Source organism: Mizuhopecten yessoensis, unplaced genomic scaffold (assembly GCF_002113885.1).
Source record: "Mizuhopecten yessoensis strain PY_sf001 unplaced genomic scaffold, ASM211388v2 scaffold10959, whole genome shotgun sequence".
NCBI classification, from domain to species: domain Eukaryota; kingdom Metazoa; phylum Mollusca; class Bivalvia; order Pectinida; family Pectinidae; genus Mizuhopecten; species Mizuhopecten yessoensis.
The window spans coordinates 394,389-412,071 of record NW_018408807.1 but is presented as its reverse complement, the minus strand read 5'-3'; the positions used below and the strand labels follow the sequence as shown (position 1 = coordinate 412,071).

Here is a 17,683-nt window from a genome sequence, read left to right as displayed (position 1 = left end):
AATCACTTATAGATTTAACAAAAACACTAAAACTCAAACTTAATCACTTGTAGACTTAACAAAGACACTTAAACTCAAACTTAATCTGTAGTGGACTTAATACAGAGACTTAAACTTAATCTTCTATAGACTCAACAAAGAGACTTTAACTCACAAAGACTTAGCATCAAGATTTAAAATTTAAGCTAAATGTCGCAGTGGCTTACAAGTGACTTAGGACTGATGCTCAAACTCAGCTTGAGGTGAACTCAAACTGTTAGTGACACTACAGCTTATTCTTTGTAAGAATGAATATATAAAGTATAACGGTATACACACCTATTTACTGGTTAATATGTTAAAGTGCTATTCACAGCAATTAGGAAACATGCGAGCAATTATAAGTGATAATATATAATCACTGGTATACCTGTATGTTATATATGAACGTAGCATTAAATTGTGAAGGATGTAACTTGGAAATAGTTGCTAACAGCAGCTGTAATTTCTAAACCAACATCTTGATCACTATATTGTTTGTGTTCAACAGAATTCCCTGTTCTTGTTTTCCTGTAGATTATGGGCATTGGTGCCCTGGCGGTGGGGATCTGGCTCCTTGTGACTGACTTCAGTGCTCGTGAAGTTTCCGTGGTGATAGATTCCAACCTGTTTGAGATTGGGACGTACTTAATACTGGCTGGAGGAGGGATGATAGCTCTCCTCGCCTTCTGTGGCTGCTGTGGGACAATGAGAGAGGACCGCTGTATTCTCGGATTTGTAAGTTACAGTTTCTGTGATATTTAGAACTGTTGTCACTTCATTGAGCCGTTTGTTTGAAAATTCTTTATGATGTGCTTTTGTACATACCCTGCCCAACCCCACCCCACCCCCACCCCCAGTCTGTTACCTCCTTACATTAAACAAAACACACTAAAAACAATGCTTAAAACCCCCCACAAACCTTTAAATTCTCCTCAAATGTTGGTATGTGACCATACTGACACAATATTTTAACAAATTAAGGAAAAACACCAAGTACTGGTCTACATTTTACGACCTTGAGCAATATCCTGTTCTGTAGTGCTGATGATATCAATGAAAATATTTATAGAAAACGAGAAAGACATGAAAAATGTTCTGGCAGAAAATTAAATCGATATACCGGGTACCGGGTTACATCAGATAGGTACCGGGTTACATCAGATAGGTATCATCAGATAGGTATACTGCTGGTTTGTCTTTTTTTTTTTTTTTTTTTTTTTTTTTTTTTTAATTGGGGGGGGGTTTTTTTTTTTTTTTTTTTTTTTTTTTTTAAATGTGGATGGGTTTTCTGTTTCTTATCTATATGTAAATATCATAACCTTGGCTATTCATATCACTTTTAGAGATCAGGAATGCTTTTAAAGACAGAAGAAAATAGAACATAAATGTAATCAACTCAGCTTTGAAAATTGTTTTATCGATTTGAAACAAACTATAGAAACATTGATAAAATCAAAGATATACCCCGTTTTACTGTGGAACTAAACCTTTACTATAGAACTAAATCATCATTTGGAGAACATTACGTATTGATCATCCCTCAAAGTTTAATGGAACTTAATCCTGATACAATTTGCGCTCTCCGTTTGTTGAATAAATTGGAAAAGCTAAATCGTCCTTACAATACACTGGAAAGCCTTATCTGATTGGCTCTTTTATCGTTGATGTCATCAAAGAATATTCGAAATTGTGGTTTTTACTCTAATCTAGACCGTTGCACATGAAATAATCGTAAAAATGGGTAATATCATAATCACTGTCTGTCAGATGACGGGGATAATATCGGTCGTTTGTTATCCCACGTAATTCCTTGTTTTGTCGATCTTGGAATAATCAATGTTGGTGTTTATTCGGACACTGGTGAAAGCTACCCCCCGGAGTACATACATCAGAGAAAATCAATGTCGTGGAAAAGGAAATCTTTTAGCATTTCTTTTATGAAGGATTTAATAATGTATTCTCTTGTTTGTTCAGAAAGACATTTGGAGGGTTTCTCTTTGAAAAGGGAACCAATTTAACAGCCAGGTAATTTGCACAACCCCAATTTTGAAATTTGATTTAAACACAATAAACTGTACGGATTACTCCCGATTTACCGATTTAATGGCAATGTGTCCTGTGCTGACTAGATAGACACTTTTTGAATACATAAAGCAGTTATCAAGAAAGAGCAGTTTAGAAAACCTGTAACTTTGTAGGCATTTGGATGATACATTACAATGTAAAATCAAAATTGGTTTAAGATATTATTCAGAGAATCACTTGCCTCAGATACACATGTAGTCAATTTTAGGTTTGTGCTAAGGTTTTACACAATTGCTCTGGGCAGTTTCTCCTTTTATAAATGTTCAAAATGTCCATTTCAATGAAATTTCAGTTAGGCCAAGTACATGTTTTTCATAATGCTGTCTTGCTCAAAGCATGCTTTGAACATTTTCACATCAATATAATATTTTTATCCTCCATTGAAATATTTCCTTATAAAATATTATCCATCTACCTTTTTAAAAAGGATAAAGGTTCTCTAGTACACTAGTGAATCTGATTTTTACCTGTGTGACCTTAGAGACAGACCAGTATACAACATCAATGACACAGAACAATGTGTGTGTCAGAGACCTTGGCCATTGTGAAGCTCGGACAAAACATTTTCCAGATTGATCAACTGGTAAACTTGTAGGTATGCAGGAGAAAGGCAGCACTGGTAGGAGTGATTATTATAGGCATGTAGGAACCAATGGACCATCTGGAGTCCTGTGCCAGTAGGGACGCTCAGAATACAACTACAGTGAGAGTGATGTTGGTATGTCGACTCTCCGATATATTGTATAGGCTGATACTTGGGAGTGACAACAACGCTTGGGAACATTCCCTCCTCCATACACCTGCTGTTCTGTTTGGAGCAGAAATTAGTAACAGTTCACAAGCAAATGATTCATAAACCTTGATTAAGCGCGTGCGTCCTGTCAGGACCCTTAATCAAGACTGATGAGTCAGTTTCTGGCAGTGGAACAGTCACCTCGAAAAAAACACTTGACCTTTTAGGATCTGTATACTCTGCCAGGATTATACAAACTCTAGGCGCCCTCAAAGTACCACTGACTTTTAGGATCTGTACTCTGCCAGGATTAAAAAAACTCTAGGCACCCTCAAAGTACCACTGACTTTTAGGATCTGTACTGTCCCAGGATTATAGGAACACTAGGCGCCCTCAAAGTACCACTGACTTTTAGGATCTGTACTGTCCCAGGATTATAGGTACTCTAGGCGCCCTCAAAGTACCACTGACTTTTAGGATCTTTACTCTCCCAGGATTATAGGAACTCTAGGCGCCCTCAAAGAACCACTGACTTTTATTTAAAATTTATTTAAAATTAGACACAGTGTTTCCCCAAAACAGCTCCAGTTTGAAAAACCTGTGAAGAATGGTATTTATGAAGGGGAAAGTTTGGTTTGGATAATTAATTGATGACTTAATTTTGAGACATATATTACACCAGAATTTTTGCACTAATCATTAAAGATGAAATAATGAATTGATAGAAATGCTTATTAAAGGAGTAAGGATAGGTGACACTAATCATTTGACTTGTAGTTGTAATGTCTAAAGCTGTATATACATATGTAGGTGAAAGACATTTCCAGAAACAAGCTGTTTGACTCCGAAATACAGTAAAATTAGAAAATGAACCATGTTTCCATGTTGCCCCAACTAGGTATCATATCACAAAAGGTTTGTAATCTCCAACATAATAATAATAATCCCTTTTATTATTTTTGAAATGATATGATCGTAAAAGACGTTTGAGTTCGAATTTCAATCCCCACAAAAGGTAAAACTTGAGCATCTGGGTTAGATTATTATAACATATTACCAAACATTTTTTGTCCCAAAATTGTGAAGATAATTCCTGTGTGTGACAGGTTTACAGTGGGAATGCAAAACAGTGGGAATGCTTTTGTTTTTTTGGAATAAATTATCTTGAGTGTTTATAAATAAACATTTTGTTAAGAAATTCGGTTTTTGTAACCACTTTAGATTATACCAGCCTAATAAACATATTTCTCTGTAAATATCTTTTCTAGTCCTGCTGTTTGTGAGTAAACACTGTTATCTAAACAGGAATGAAAAAAGATCCCCTCCGACTCCCGCGGAATGAGTAAATAAACATGGTAATGTAGTCCTCTTGTAATGTGGTTACAGCGGTAAATCTGTGGTAATGCCTGTAGAAACAGGAAAGGGGATGTCTTTATGGGGTCCCTTGGGATTTACTGCTTCGGTATTGACTCAAAGAATGTTGAGCAGTAGTCGTGAATGTGTGTTATCAACTGATAATCAGTATTAATAGGCAATTCACCGTAGGAATCATGGTCATCCAATTCTAATGCATGCATTTGTGAAGTAATCACCAAACTGTGGGCAAAAAATCGTGTGATACCATAGATGTTCTCTACTTCGAAGGTGACAATTAGTGGTCAGTGGCATTTTAGATTTATAAAAAATTGTCTGTTAAAACGAAATTTAGTATTTTGTTTGAAATTTGAAAGGATCGTTTTTAATGTAAAATATAAATGAAATGAAAGAATTCACGGGAAAAACAGCAAAAGACAGCTGTTATTATTTATATGTTCATGCTGGAGATTGTAGACCTTTACCGTGATTTAGAGAGACAAATTCTTGTCCTTGTAGGCTGACCATCTGATGCTAATTAAGTCTATGTCCACTGACGGATCCTTACTAGGCTGTGTAGAATATTCGCAGATGAAAAAGTAATTTCGTAACGCGGTATTAAATTGATCGACTCTGGTTAATCTCACATTGTCCGCTGAATAGGTTAGAGAGTATGTAACAAGCTGATTTAGAGAGTATGTAACAAGCTGATTTAGAGAGTATGCGACAGACTGAACGGGTTACAGACCGTTCCTTATTTAGTCTTGTACCAGGTTACTTGAGGACTAATTAAAAGGGATCATCCCTTATAACATTCTGTCTCATAGATTAGCTTTTTCACATTTTAGAATTATTTTAAATAAGTACTTGACCTAAATTAATCACATTTGTAAAAGATTTGACAAGGGAATTAAACTCATGCTCTGAATTGTTGTAATGTTGAAGCAAAACCACCTTGTGTGGCTCTAGCAGGGTTCAATGGGAGAAATATTTGTTCTAAAAGTTCCAAAGATGTCAGATAAACTGCATCTTTGGCATTTGTATTTAAAAGTTATTAAAAGACTGACCCTGTGGTAATCAGACTGGAAAATGTCCACAGGTCAGATTTAACTGTAACATCCAGGATCCAGCTAGCTTAATCAAGCTGTTTAAGCTTTATTTGTTAATAAAATTTACAAATTCAATTTTTGTTTGACAAATGTGTACATTTTATAGTGAGGAATAAACTTTATTTTCAATTTAAACAATGTCAGCAATAAAATATGACTTACTGTGCAATAAAGCTTACCATGCCAGATACATAGAACATAGCCTTTGGGGTTGTGAAATAGAAGGCTATAGAGTCACATTAAAGGGGCCTCATTTAGGGACTGTTTAAACTTGGATTGTAATGCCTGCATGTATGATTGATATGAAGTCTTCTGTAAAGCTACAATTTCTAATCCTTGTCCTATTTAAATGACAAATACGAATCTGTGATGGCCCCAAGACACACATAAAGATTACTGTTTAAAGATGTTGGCTTCAAAATATGTTTACATTTTATATAAGCTGTGTCTATACACAGTTTAGAGTAGACAGTCTATATAAAAGAATCAGAGGATGTTTTGTTACAGAATCATATTTGATTGGATAAGTTTTGTGTTAGCAATGACATTGGAAACTTTAAAGGTGTTCCTGCTGTTATCGTTCATTGTTGCACTAGTATGTAGAATTTAACACTCTTTCAAAACTATTGTGTGAAATACCAGAACTAATGATTCAGTCTGAAGGTAAACCATTTAAATTTGACACCTTTGAAGCAGATTTTAAAGATTAAGTCAATAATTTTATTTTGACTAAACCTTTATTGACGTCCAGGGCTGCCCGTAAGTACCTTACGTATGCATTCCTACCAATATTGGTCTTACAGATATATATTTGTAGGCGACCAGATGGCACATTAGAATGGACAGATCCAACCAAGCATCAAATTGAATCTGGTTTTGAGATTAACTCTGTAGCAAACGCAGGAACTTTAACAGCAAACCGTCTCTCTGAATAAAGACTTTTGTTTAATTCACTGTTGAATGTTATTGTACAATCTAGAAGAGTCTTGACCTTAACATTTAAATATTTATACTCTGTTGGAGGAAGCACTCACCATTGGCCAAAACATTGGAACTATGCTGAGAGACTCAGATATATAAAATGAATCACACATACAGATGTATATGGTTTACTGCTGAATTTTGAATTTGCATTTGAATTCACATACTTGTATGATTTTGTCATTAACAGTACAAAAACATTTCACTTTCAAAATTTAATTCTTCAAGCAGAATTTGTCTGGGGCCATCACAGAGACTACAAGTACACACCACTTTATACTCTGACTGTGAACTCTCACAGTTTCCACCAGTATCCTTCAGTTCTAATCACTCCACATTGCAGTTGTCTCCTGTGTTGTCTCATTTAGAGATTGCTATGGTAACAATGACATCACGTTCACCTCTCTTGACTTGATTGGAAAATGTCGATAAGATTTTGTATCAAAACCAGCAGTAGTGTGTGTTCTGATATTGACTTTTATATATGTTATATATGTGTGCAGCAAGTGACTCAATCAACACCAGGAATTCTGAATTAATATTTCATTTGATTTTTCCGGATTGAGGGATATTTGTGACATAGACCTGCTTCGTTAACGTCTGATCTGGTTCACTCAGGTGTATTAATAGCAGATATCATCACAGACTTGAGCGATCGCAGACTGTCGTTGCCAACGGCTACACACAGCATTTGTCACTCTGATAACCTGCAACGTGATGCGCCTTAAGTTGTTTTTTATTTTAAGCACCAAACTATTGTATCTTTAAATCTTGTATACCGATATATTTATAAAAAAAGATAAATTTTCCATTTTGAGACTTTTATAATGTCATATCCAATAACCTGTATGGGATGGGGGGGGGGGGGCTTAGATCCGTCACTAAATGTCAATCTGGTGTTTGTTCATTTGCAGGGATCGACATGCCACTATTCACAGGCTATGTCAGACTTGCTCCTCTTTCATTACTTTGTCATCAATTCATTTTAGATATTGTATTAAGGTAAAACATAGGGATCAATAATTTGCAATCTGGAATGGCTATCCTGGCGCATTTTATACAGACGGTTACAGATTCTGTACATCTAGCTCGCGGTCAATGTTGTCACTATAGCGACTCGCACATGATTGTAGTTACAAGCATTTCATTTCATCTCTAGATATTGCATTGTATGTCATTACCAAAAACAGCCTGCCCGTGTCATCGCTCCACTCCGTACCTAGGATTGATATTGATCTAATAAGGAAACAAGTTTTTTCTTCCCTTATTCTATTAAAGATTGTCCTGCTGATTTATTCAAAAGATGATTTAAAGATATCGCAGATCGCCTAATTTGTGAAATGGTCTCCATCTTGTTTTGAAGCATCATCACAGAAATTGGTCAAATATGGCACAGAAACGAATTACTTTGAATCTGTGACAGGGTTAGCTCTTTCTAGCTAGGTTAGCTAGACTATGCATATCCTAATTGGCCGACGCTAGAACCATTGACCTCTGGGTTGACCTTATATCTTGTAATCAGACCAAGGATGGTTCGGATATGAGCCATCTGAATGCATGGATCGAATATTTCATGAATAATACTAATAAGGACGATATCGAAAACAAAAAACAATCAGTGCATGGATATATCCTAGAAATTTTCCCTGAAATAGATTTGACAACTCTGTTACATACGAACAGGATGGAAGAAGAATTGATACCGTAAGAGTTCAGCTAATGTTTAACTGCATTTGAAAAGGGTACACTTAGTCTTGGATATCATTTTTTAGCAATAATGCCTTAAATTAATTTCAAAAGTTCAATAACAATTTATTATTAGGGTCCTTATGTTTTGATCTTTCCCTTATAATGGACACAATTGTGCTACTATGAAAAGTGTTTGACATTTTGGTAGACAGTAGTTGAACGCTTTTTTGTTATGAATTGAAGTTCCATCTACTATTGGTGAAATGATGTAATGTTAACTTGTCCTACGTGATGATAGCCTGATGTAATTTTAACTGGTCCTACGTGATGATAACCTGATGTAATGTTTACTGGTCCTACGTGATGATAGCCTGATGGTATGTTAACTGGTTCTACGTGATGATAGTCTGATGTTATGTTAACTGGTCTTACGTGATGATAGCCTGATGTAAGGTTAACTGGTCCTACGTGATGATATCCTGATGTTATGTTAACTGGTCTTACGTGATGATAGCCTGATGTAAGGTTAACTGGTCCTACGTGATGATAGTGGTCCTACGTGATGATAGCCTGCTGTAATGTTAACTGGTCCTGCGTGATGATAGCCTGATGTAATGTTAACTACAGGTCCTCTGTAATGATAGCCTGATGTAATGTTAACTGATCCTATGTAATGATAGCCTGATGTGATGATGGCCTGATGTAATGTTAACTGGTCATACGTGATGTTAGCCTGATGTGATGATAGCCTGATGTGATGATAGCCTGATGTAATGTCTATTGGTGAAATGATGTAATGTTAGCTTGTCCTACGTGATGATAGCCTGATGGTATGTTAACTGGTTCTACGTGATGATAGCCTGATGTTACGTTAACTGGTCCTACGTGATGATAGTGGTCCTACGTGATGATAGCCTGCTGTAATGTTAACTGGTCCTGCGTGATGATAGCCTGATGTTATGTTAACTTGTCCTACGTGATGATAGCCTGATGTTATGGTACCTGGTTCTACGTGATGATAGCCTGATGTTACGTTAACTGGTCCTACGTGATGATATCCTGATGTTATGTTAACTGGTCTTACGTGATGATAGCCTGATGTAAGGTTAACTGGTCCTACGTGATGATATCCTGATGTTATGTTAACTGGTCTTACGTGATGATAGCCTGATGTAATTTTAACTGGTCCTACGTGATGATAGCTTGATGTAATGTTTACTGGTCCTACGTGATGATAGCCTGCTGTAATGTTAACTGGTCCTGCGTGATGATAGCCTGATGTTATGTTAACTTGTCCTACGTGATGATAGCCTGATGGTATGTTAACTGGTTCTACGTGATGATAGCCTGATGTTACGTTAACTGGTCCTACGTGATGATAGCATGCTGGAATGTTAACTGGTACTATGTAATGTTAGCCTGATGTAATGTTAACTGATCCTATGTAATGATAGCCTGATGTGATGATAGCCTGATGTAATGTCTATTGGTGAAATGATGTAATGTTAACTTGTCCTACGTGGTGATAGCCTGATGTAATGTTTACTGGTCCTACGTGATGATAGCCCGATGTAATGTTAACTGGTCCTACGCGATGATAGCCTGATGTAATGTTACCTGGTACTATGTAATGATAGCCTGATGGAATGTTAACTGGTCCTACGTGATGATAGCCTGATGTAATGTTAACTGGTACTATGTAATGATAGCCTGATGTAATGTTAACTGGTCCTACGTGATGATAGCCTGATGTTATGTTAACTGGTCCTACGTGATGATAGCCTGATGTAATGTTAACTGGTCCTACGTGATGATAGCCTGATGTAATGTTAACTACAGGTCCTCTGTAATGATAGCCTGATGTAATGTTAACTGGTCCTACGTGATGATAGCCTGATGTAATGTTAACTGGTCCTACGTGATGATAGCCTGATGTAATGTTAACTGGTCCTACGTGATGATAGCCTGATGTAATGTTGACTGTTCCTACGTGATGATAGCCTGATGTAATGTTAACTGGTCCTATGTAATGATAGTCTGTTATGATGATAGCCTGATGAAATGTTAACTGGTTATGCGTGATCATAGCCTGATGTAATGTTAACTGGTCCTACGTGATGATAGCCTGATGTAATGTTAACTGGTCCTACATGATGATAGCCTGATGTAATGTTAACTGGTTATGCGTGATGATAGCCTGATGTAATGTTAACTGGTCCTACGTGATGATAGCCTGTTGTAATGTTAACTGGTCCTACGTGATGATAGCCTGATGGTATGTTAACTGGTCCTACGTGATGATAGCCTGAGGTAATGTTAGCCTGATGTAATGTTAACTGGTCCTACGTGCTGATAGCCTGATGTTATGTTAACTGGTTCTGCGTAATGATAGCCTGATGTAATGTTAACTGGTCCTATGTAATGATAGTCTGATTTGATGATAGCCTGATGTAATGTTAACTGGTCGTACGTGATGATAGCCTGATGTTATGTTAACGGGTCCTACGTGATGATAGCCTGATGTAATGTTGGCCTGATGTAATGTTAACTGGTCCTACGTGACGATAGCCTGATGTAATGTTAGCCTGATGTAATGTTAACTGGTCCTACGTGATGATAGCCTGATGTTATGTTAACTGGTTCTACGTGATGACTATTTGGACATTTTTGTCAATAGCCAAGATAAAAACATAACATCTATAGGGCTATGTTGATCTGAGTCACTTAATGTAAATGGCTTACATCAAGCTATGGGTTGGAGGAGGGATGGGGATAAAGGAATGCTGAATATAAAATTGGAGACATTGAAATATGTTGATGGTAACTAGAGTTTAGGTGGCAGATTAAGTGGAGATTCTACTGGATATATAAAAACATGTTCTACTGAACTAAATATATCAATTGATGTCTTATGTATTCTCTTGTCATTGTCAAGTCTGATAATGTTTTACATCACTAAATGTTTGATGTGAACTTAAACAATCAACTCCTCCATTATTTTTTTCTCCATAAATACATTTTTGATGATATTAAACTCAATTTTAATTTTTTTTGTAAGGTTGTATTGTGATATTTTAGTTTATGAATAGTCTGACTCATCTAGAAATCAGTTTATGTCAACAGAGTTTCTGAACAACCAGTCCACGGTTTCCAGAAAACAAATATTTGTTTATTAATGTAAACAATGATATTGCATTAGGATCACATGTAGACACCTGCACTGTCCCTGTTAACCATACATAGATACCTTATGGAAAAATCCCAGGCTAGAGGTACGACAGAAAATCATTAAGCAAACATTATATAATGTTTGATAATTGAAACATTTCATATGGAAAATATAATTAGATTAAAGTGTTGTGTTTCCTTAATGTGAAAATAAATAGGGTTGAGACAAATATCTATTGTTATCTACAAATCAATACCAATCATAATGCATTAAATTTCAATACAAATAAATTTCGGTTCATATATTGCTTCACAAAAAAACTCTGGATGAAAATTTCGAACAAAAAACATTTTATGGATAGATTTATTGTGTTGAAGACAGAAGAAAACAAAGGAGGGTTAATATGAGTTAAGTAGAGTCATTGATTAACAAGAAGCAGTTTGTTTGGTTTCTATGGAAACGGTAATAATCATTATCTTAATGGAATGGATCAGAAAGGTTTTTGTGTATGAGCTGATAATTATAAATATATGAATGTTTGTAACTTAATGTAGTGATAAATGTGTGATTGTGTGTAACGTGTAACCTGTATTTGTTTTTATCTAATTGCAGTATGGCGTAGTATTGGTCCTGGTTTTCATGGCACTTATAGTGGGCGGAGTGTTGGCCTTCATGTTCAGAGAAAATGTAAGTATAGACAACTTCAAACCAAGGTGTACTTACTGAAAATTGTCACTGACATCCTTTATGTGTGAATGAGCAATGATTCAGGCGGCCATACCCATTAGCTCGTCAAACATAAAGTGCATAACTGCACTAGGTGATGAGGTCATGATACCTTCTAACTAACCAACATGTGAAAGAATCAGCAGAACAATTTTATATTTGTTGTTTTATAGTTACTTGCATCTTTTTTTCAAAAGAGTTCTTAATATGAGAAACTTGCAAAGTGTTTCTTTTTATGAATGGAAATGTTGACAGTTGACAAGATGCACAAAAATGCATTCATTGATGATGTTGAAATGTAAATCGCTAATTGTGTTTTTTTTTCAAAAGGAGATGACTCTAATATAAAGTTATATAGGTATAATGTGTAAGGTAACATATATCCTTAAATGTGAGGAATTTTGATTTTCTTGTTTCTGGGATTACCTAAAAGGTCTCACCAATTATGTCATTGGTATACATTAACACAGTAGTCTCACTTATATACACTGTTGGTCCTGTCTAAATCTGCTGTTAAACTTTATACAGGATATACACACTAATATTTTAATATCTATAATTTATAATTTAGCTATCAAGAAAATATAAGCAGTTGAAATATATTAATGTTGTAAATACTTCAGATAAAATTGATGTCCAGATTTTGATATGAATGACTTTAATATTTGATTGACTTAATGTTATTGTATATACATGAATAGACAAATTAGGTTTGATATTTGACCTTGACCTTCTGTCACAGTATCCATCATCTGTCTGTCTATTGTCAATTTCTTACATTCCTGTCAAACGTTTTGTGTAGGACTTATTATGGTATGGGGATCATCCATCTGTCCTAATGGAAGTGTCTGCCGTATAACTTTTTTTAGATATTAATTTTGATGAAACAAAAAAAATTGGTAGGCAATACTCCTGAAGAGAAATAGAAGTTTGATGACAGATTGACTTCTAGGAGGGTGTTGGGACAGAAGAGTTACCTCGGTAACAAGTCATTTCATCTGATAACTGCATCTGATCCTGTGGCCACAGGCTATTTGTTCCTCAGAGATACAAAGCACTTTTATAAACATGATGAGGAAGTCAAACCTCAATACGACAGGTACTGTGTTCCTAGTCAAACCTCAAAACGACAGGTACTGTGTTCCTAGTCAAACCTCAACACAACAGGTACTGTGTTCCTAGTCAAACCTAAAAAAAACAGGTACTGTGTTCCTAGTCAAACCTCAATACGACAGGTACTGTGTTCCTAACTTAATTGACTGGAATACTAATGGCTGCATTACTGGGACACTGATTGATTAGAGAAAGGGAAATCCGCCCCATGAATACTGGAGGGTGGAACAACCAGGTGACGGGTTAGGTTTGATTAGAGAAAGGGAAATCCGACCCGTGAACACTGGAGGGTGGGACAACCAGGTGAGGGGTTAGGTTTGATTAGAGAAAGGGAAATATGCCCCTTGAATACTGGAGGGTGGAACAACCAGGTGATGGGTTAGGTTTGATTAGAGAAAGGGAAATCCGCCCCGTGAACACAGGATGGTGGGACAACCAGATGAGGGGTTAGGTTTGATTAGACGAAGGGAAATCCGTCCAATGAACACTGGAGGATGGGACAACCAGGTGAGGGGTTACTGGATGATAGCAAAGCACGATTGTTATGGCTTTGATTAAGTGTTAGGAATTACTTCAATTGTCTGCAAATCACTTCTGATCTAATGCTCTGTTCCAGTGAGTTAAGATTGCTTCTGATCTAATGCTCTGTTCCATTAAATTAAGATTGCTTCTGATCTAATCCTCTGTTCCAGTGAGTTAAGATTGCATCTGATCTACTGCTCTGTTCCAGTGAATTAAGATTGTTTCTGATCTAACGCTCTGTTCCAGTGAATTAAGATTGGTTCTGATCTAATGCCCTGTTCCAGTGAATTAAGATTGCGTCTGATCTAATGCTCTGTTCCAGTGAGTTAAGATTGCCTCTGATCTAATGCTCTGTTCCAGTGAATTAAGATTGCCTCTGATCTAATGCCCTGTTCCAGTGAGTTAAGATTGCCTCTGATCTAATGCTCTTTTCCAGTGAATTAAGATTGTTTCTGATCTAATGCTCTGTTCCAGTGAATTAAGATTGCTTCTGATCTAATGCTCTGTTCCAGTGAGTTAAGATTGCCTCTGATCTACTGCTCTGTTCCAGTGAATTAAGATTGCCTCTGATCTAATGCTCTGTTCCAGTGAGTTAAGATTGCTTCTGATCTAATGCTCTGTTCCAGTGAAATAAGATTGGTTCTGATCAAATGCTCTGTTCCAGTGAATTAAGATTGGTTCTGATCCAATGCTCTGTTCCAGTGAATTATGATTGCTTCTGATCTAATTCTCTGTTCCAGTGAGTTAAGATTGCCTTTGATCTAATGCTCTGTTCAGTGAATTAAGATTGGTTCTGATCAAATGCTCTGTTCCAGTGAGTTAAGATTGCCTCTGATCTAATGCTCTGTTCCAATGAATTAAGATTGGTTCTGATCTAATGCTCTGTTCCAGTGAGTTAAGATTGCTTCTGATCCAATGCTCTGTTCCAGTGAGTTTAGATTGCCTCTGATCTAATGCTCTGTTCCTGTGAATTAAGATTGTTTCTGATCTAATGCTCTGTTACAGTGAGTTAAGATTGCCTCTGATCTACTGCTCTGTTCCAGTGAATTAAGTTTGCCTCTGATCTAATGCTCTGTTCCTGTGCATTAAGATTGCTTCTGATCTAATCCTCTGTTCCAGTGAGTTAAGATTGCCTCTGATCTAATGCTCTGTTCCAGTTGATCTAATGCTCTGTTCCAGTTAATTAAGATTGCCTCTGATCTAATGCTCTGTTCCAGTGAGTTAAGATTGCCTCTGATCTAATGCTCTGTTCCTGTGAATTAAGATTGCTTCTGATCTAATGCTCTGTTCCAGTTGATCTAATGCTCTGTTCCAGTGAGTTAAGATTGCCTCTGATCTAATGCTCTGTTCCAGTGAATTAAGATTGCTTCTGATCTAATGCTCTGTTCCAGTGAATTAAGATTGCTTCTGATCTAATGCTCTGTTCCAGTGAATTAAGATTGCTTCTGATCTAATGCTCTGTTCCAGTGAATTAAGATTGCTTCTGATCTAATGCTCTGTTCCAGTGAATTAAGATTGCTTCTGATCTAATGCTCTGTTCCAGTGAATTAAGATTGCTTCTGATCTAATGCTCTGTTCCAGTGAATTAAGATTGCTTCTGATCTAATGCTCTGTTCCAGTGAATTAAGATTGCTTCTGATCTAATGCTCTGTTCCAGTGAATTAAGATTGCTTCTGATCTAATGCTCTGTTCCAGTGAATTAAGATTGGTTCTGATCTAATGCTCTGTTCCAGTGAATTAAGATTGCTTCTGATCTAATGCTCTGTTCCAGTGAATTAAGATTGCCTCTGATCTAATGCTCTGTTCCAGTGAATTAAGATTGCTTCTGATCTAATGCTCTGTTCCAGTGAATTAAGATTGCCTCTGATCTAATGCTCTGTTCCAGTGAATTAAGATTGCCTCTGATCTAATGCTCTGTTCCAGTGAATTAAGATTGCCTCTGATCTAATGCTCTGTTCCAGTGAATTAAGATTGCCTCTGATCTAATGCTCTGTTCCAGTGAATTAAGATTGCCTCTGATCTAATGCTCTGTTCCAGTGAATTAAGATTGCCTCTGATCTAATGCTCTGTTCCAGTGAGTTAAGATTGCCTCTGATCTAATGCTCTGTTCCAGTGAATTAAGATTGCCTCTGATCTAATGCTCTGTTCCAGTGAATTAAGATTGCCTCTGATCTAATGCTCTGTTCCAGTGAGTTAAGATTGGTTCTGATCTAATGCTCTGTTCCAGTGAATTAAGATTGCCTCTGATCTAATGCTCTGTTCCAGTGAATTAAGATTGCTTCTGATCTACTGCTCTGTTCCAGTAAATTAAGATTGCTTCTGATCTAATGCTCTGTTCCAGTGAGTTAAGATTGGTTCTGATCTACTGCTCTGTTCCAGTGAATTGAGATTGCTTCTGATCTAATGCTCTGTTCCAGTGAATTAAGATTGTTTCTGATATAATGCTCTGTTCCAGTGAATTAAGATCACTAATTTTCAACTTACAGTGTATGAATATAAAAAAAAGGTACGTTTTTTTGTAAATGCATAAAGTGCAATGGAGGAATTAAATTCTGATAGTAATTAACGAAATATCTTATCTTTTAAAGAAATGTATTAACAATATCTTGATTTGTTTTCCAGATGACAAGTGATTTTAAAGAAAAGCTGGTGGTTACGATAGAAAAACAGTATGGTTTTGAAGTACGGACAAACACCCACAACAGACTGGTCACTGACGCCTGGGATTCCATACAGAGAAAAGTACGTCCAGTATATAATCAGCTGGCATTGAGCTTTTACCTCATACTATAAACATATATCTGTGAATTGTGTAAGAGTTATCTCCCTGATCAATCTAATTATTTTATCATCCTTAAGTGCATATTTTTACACAATTGTGTCATTCCACATATTTAATCCAGCTTAAGTTTCCATGTAAAGAAACCTGAGTACATGGCTTGTAAAGGATGAAATGTTTTCGAAATCAAACTGGCTCCAAAAATTCCTTCGTGTATATTTGTAGACAAGACATTGAATACCACCATGTACTTAAAGATATATATTGTAGTTGACTCGAGGATTTATATACGAAAGATAATTTTGTCTGATAGTGGTTTAATGTCCTCGCAACAGCCAGGGTCATATGAGGACGGGACTGCAGATAATACACTACATTTAATACCATACTCGCATTGCAACATTTAACTAACACATTTTTGTTTTCCATTTCAGTTAAAGTGCTGTGGGGCCTATGGCAATATCAGCAGTGACTTTTCCTGGGCGATATACAAGCAACATAGCGATTGGTGGGCTAGGAGGCCGTCACGTGACAGTACGTATACCGCACCAAATCTCCGCATAAGTCTCCAACTGTCTCTAACAGTACATATAAATCTACAATTAATTACCCATAGAAGAAGTTCAGGTGTTGTTTTAATGGTACTTTAGTGGCTGACATTTAAGGTTTGGAAGTTCTCCGTCAAAAATGGAGTCTGTGGCCAAAAATAAGACCATTCCAGAACGTAATGGCTTTCAGTTTTATGCTGAGGAAAGGCTGTAAGCTGATGTTGAACTTTGAGTGTGCAGACCTTACATCCCTTTATTATGTCATTAACCCCTCTGTGTGCTGTAGATTGAGTAAGGCAGGTTTAACTAGTCAGTGTCAGCCAAATTCAGGTACCCCGTATCTGAACAGTGCAGTTAAATTGCGATTCAAGCATCCAGATGATCAGGACAAAGAAATGGGTTATTGTAGCTGCTGCACATGCAGCCTCCGTTGTAGAGGGGGGAAATGGAGAGAAAGACGGGATGTTTAAGAATAGTTGTGACTATAACGTTTTGAACAACCTGGAACCCTAGAGAGAAATTTGGCCGAGAGCACTCTTCATGGACTATTAGCGAGTGCTGTTTGTGAGGCAGTGAGTTTTAAACGATACACAGAACACAGTGCGGCTGTATTCCTTGTGTTATTACTGAGAGAGGCTTTGATGGTTTGACTGGGAATCGGTACAATAACCCCCTTACACACGTTTAGTTTGTCCTATCTGTTCCACTGTATAAAGGTTAATTGTGGGTATACTCTTTATCACATTATAGGATAATACACAATGTACATATACATTAAAGGTCTTTATACAGGTTATATATAGAGGATAGGGTTGTCTTTATACAGGGTTTATAGAGGATAGGGTTGTCTTTATA

The 17,683-nt window shown here is 36.6% G+C and overlaps 1 protein-coding gene across 11 annotated transcripts in view; it reads left to right on the top strand.

Annotated features, from left to right (window-relative positions):
- LOC110464092 (tetraspanin-18-like) overlaps window positions 1–17,683 on the top strand; it is a 140,140-nt gene that overhangs the window by 106,119 nt on the left and 16,338 nt on the right. For all 11 annotated transcript variants that reach the window (XM_021519139.1, XM_021519131.1, XM_021519132.1 and 8 more), the window contains 4 exons: window positions 556–756; window positions 11,753–11,827; window positions 16,124–16,243; window positions 16,715–16,814. In XM_021519139.1, the coding sequence (XP_021374814.1) occupies window positions 556–756; window positions 11,753–11,827; window positions 16,124–16,243; window positions 16,715–16,814 (496 nt within the window). The remainder of the gene's footprint in view (window positions 1–555; window positions 757–11,752; window positions 11,828–16,123; window positions 16,244–16,714; window positions 16,815–17,683) is intronic.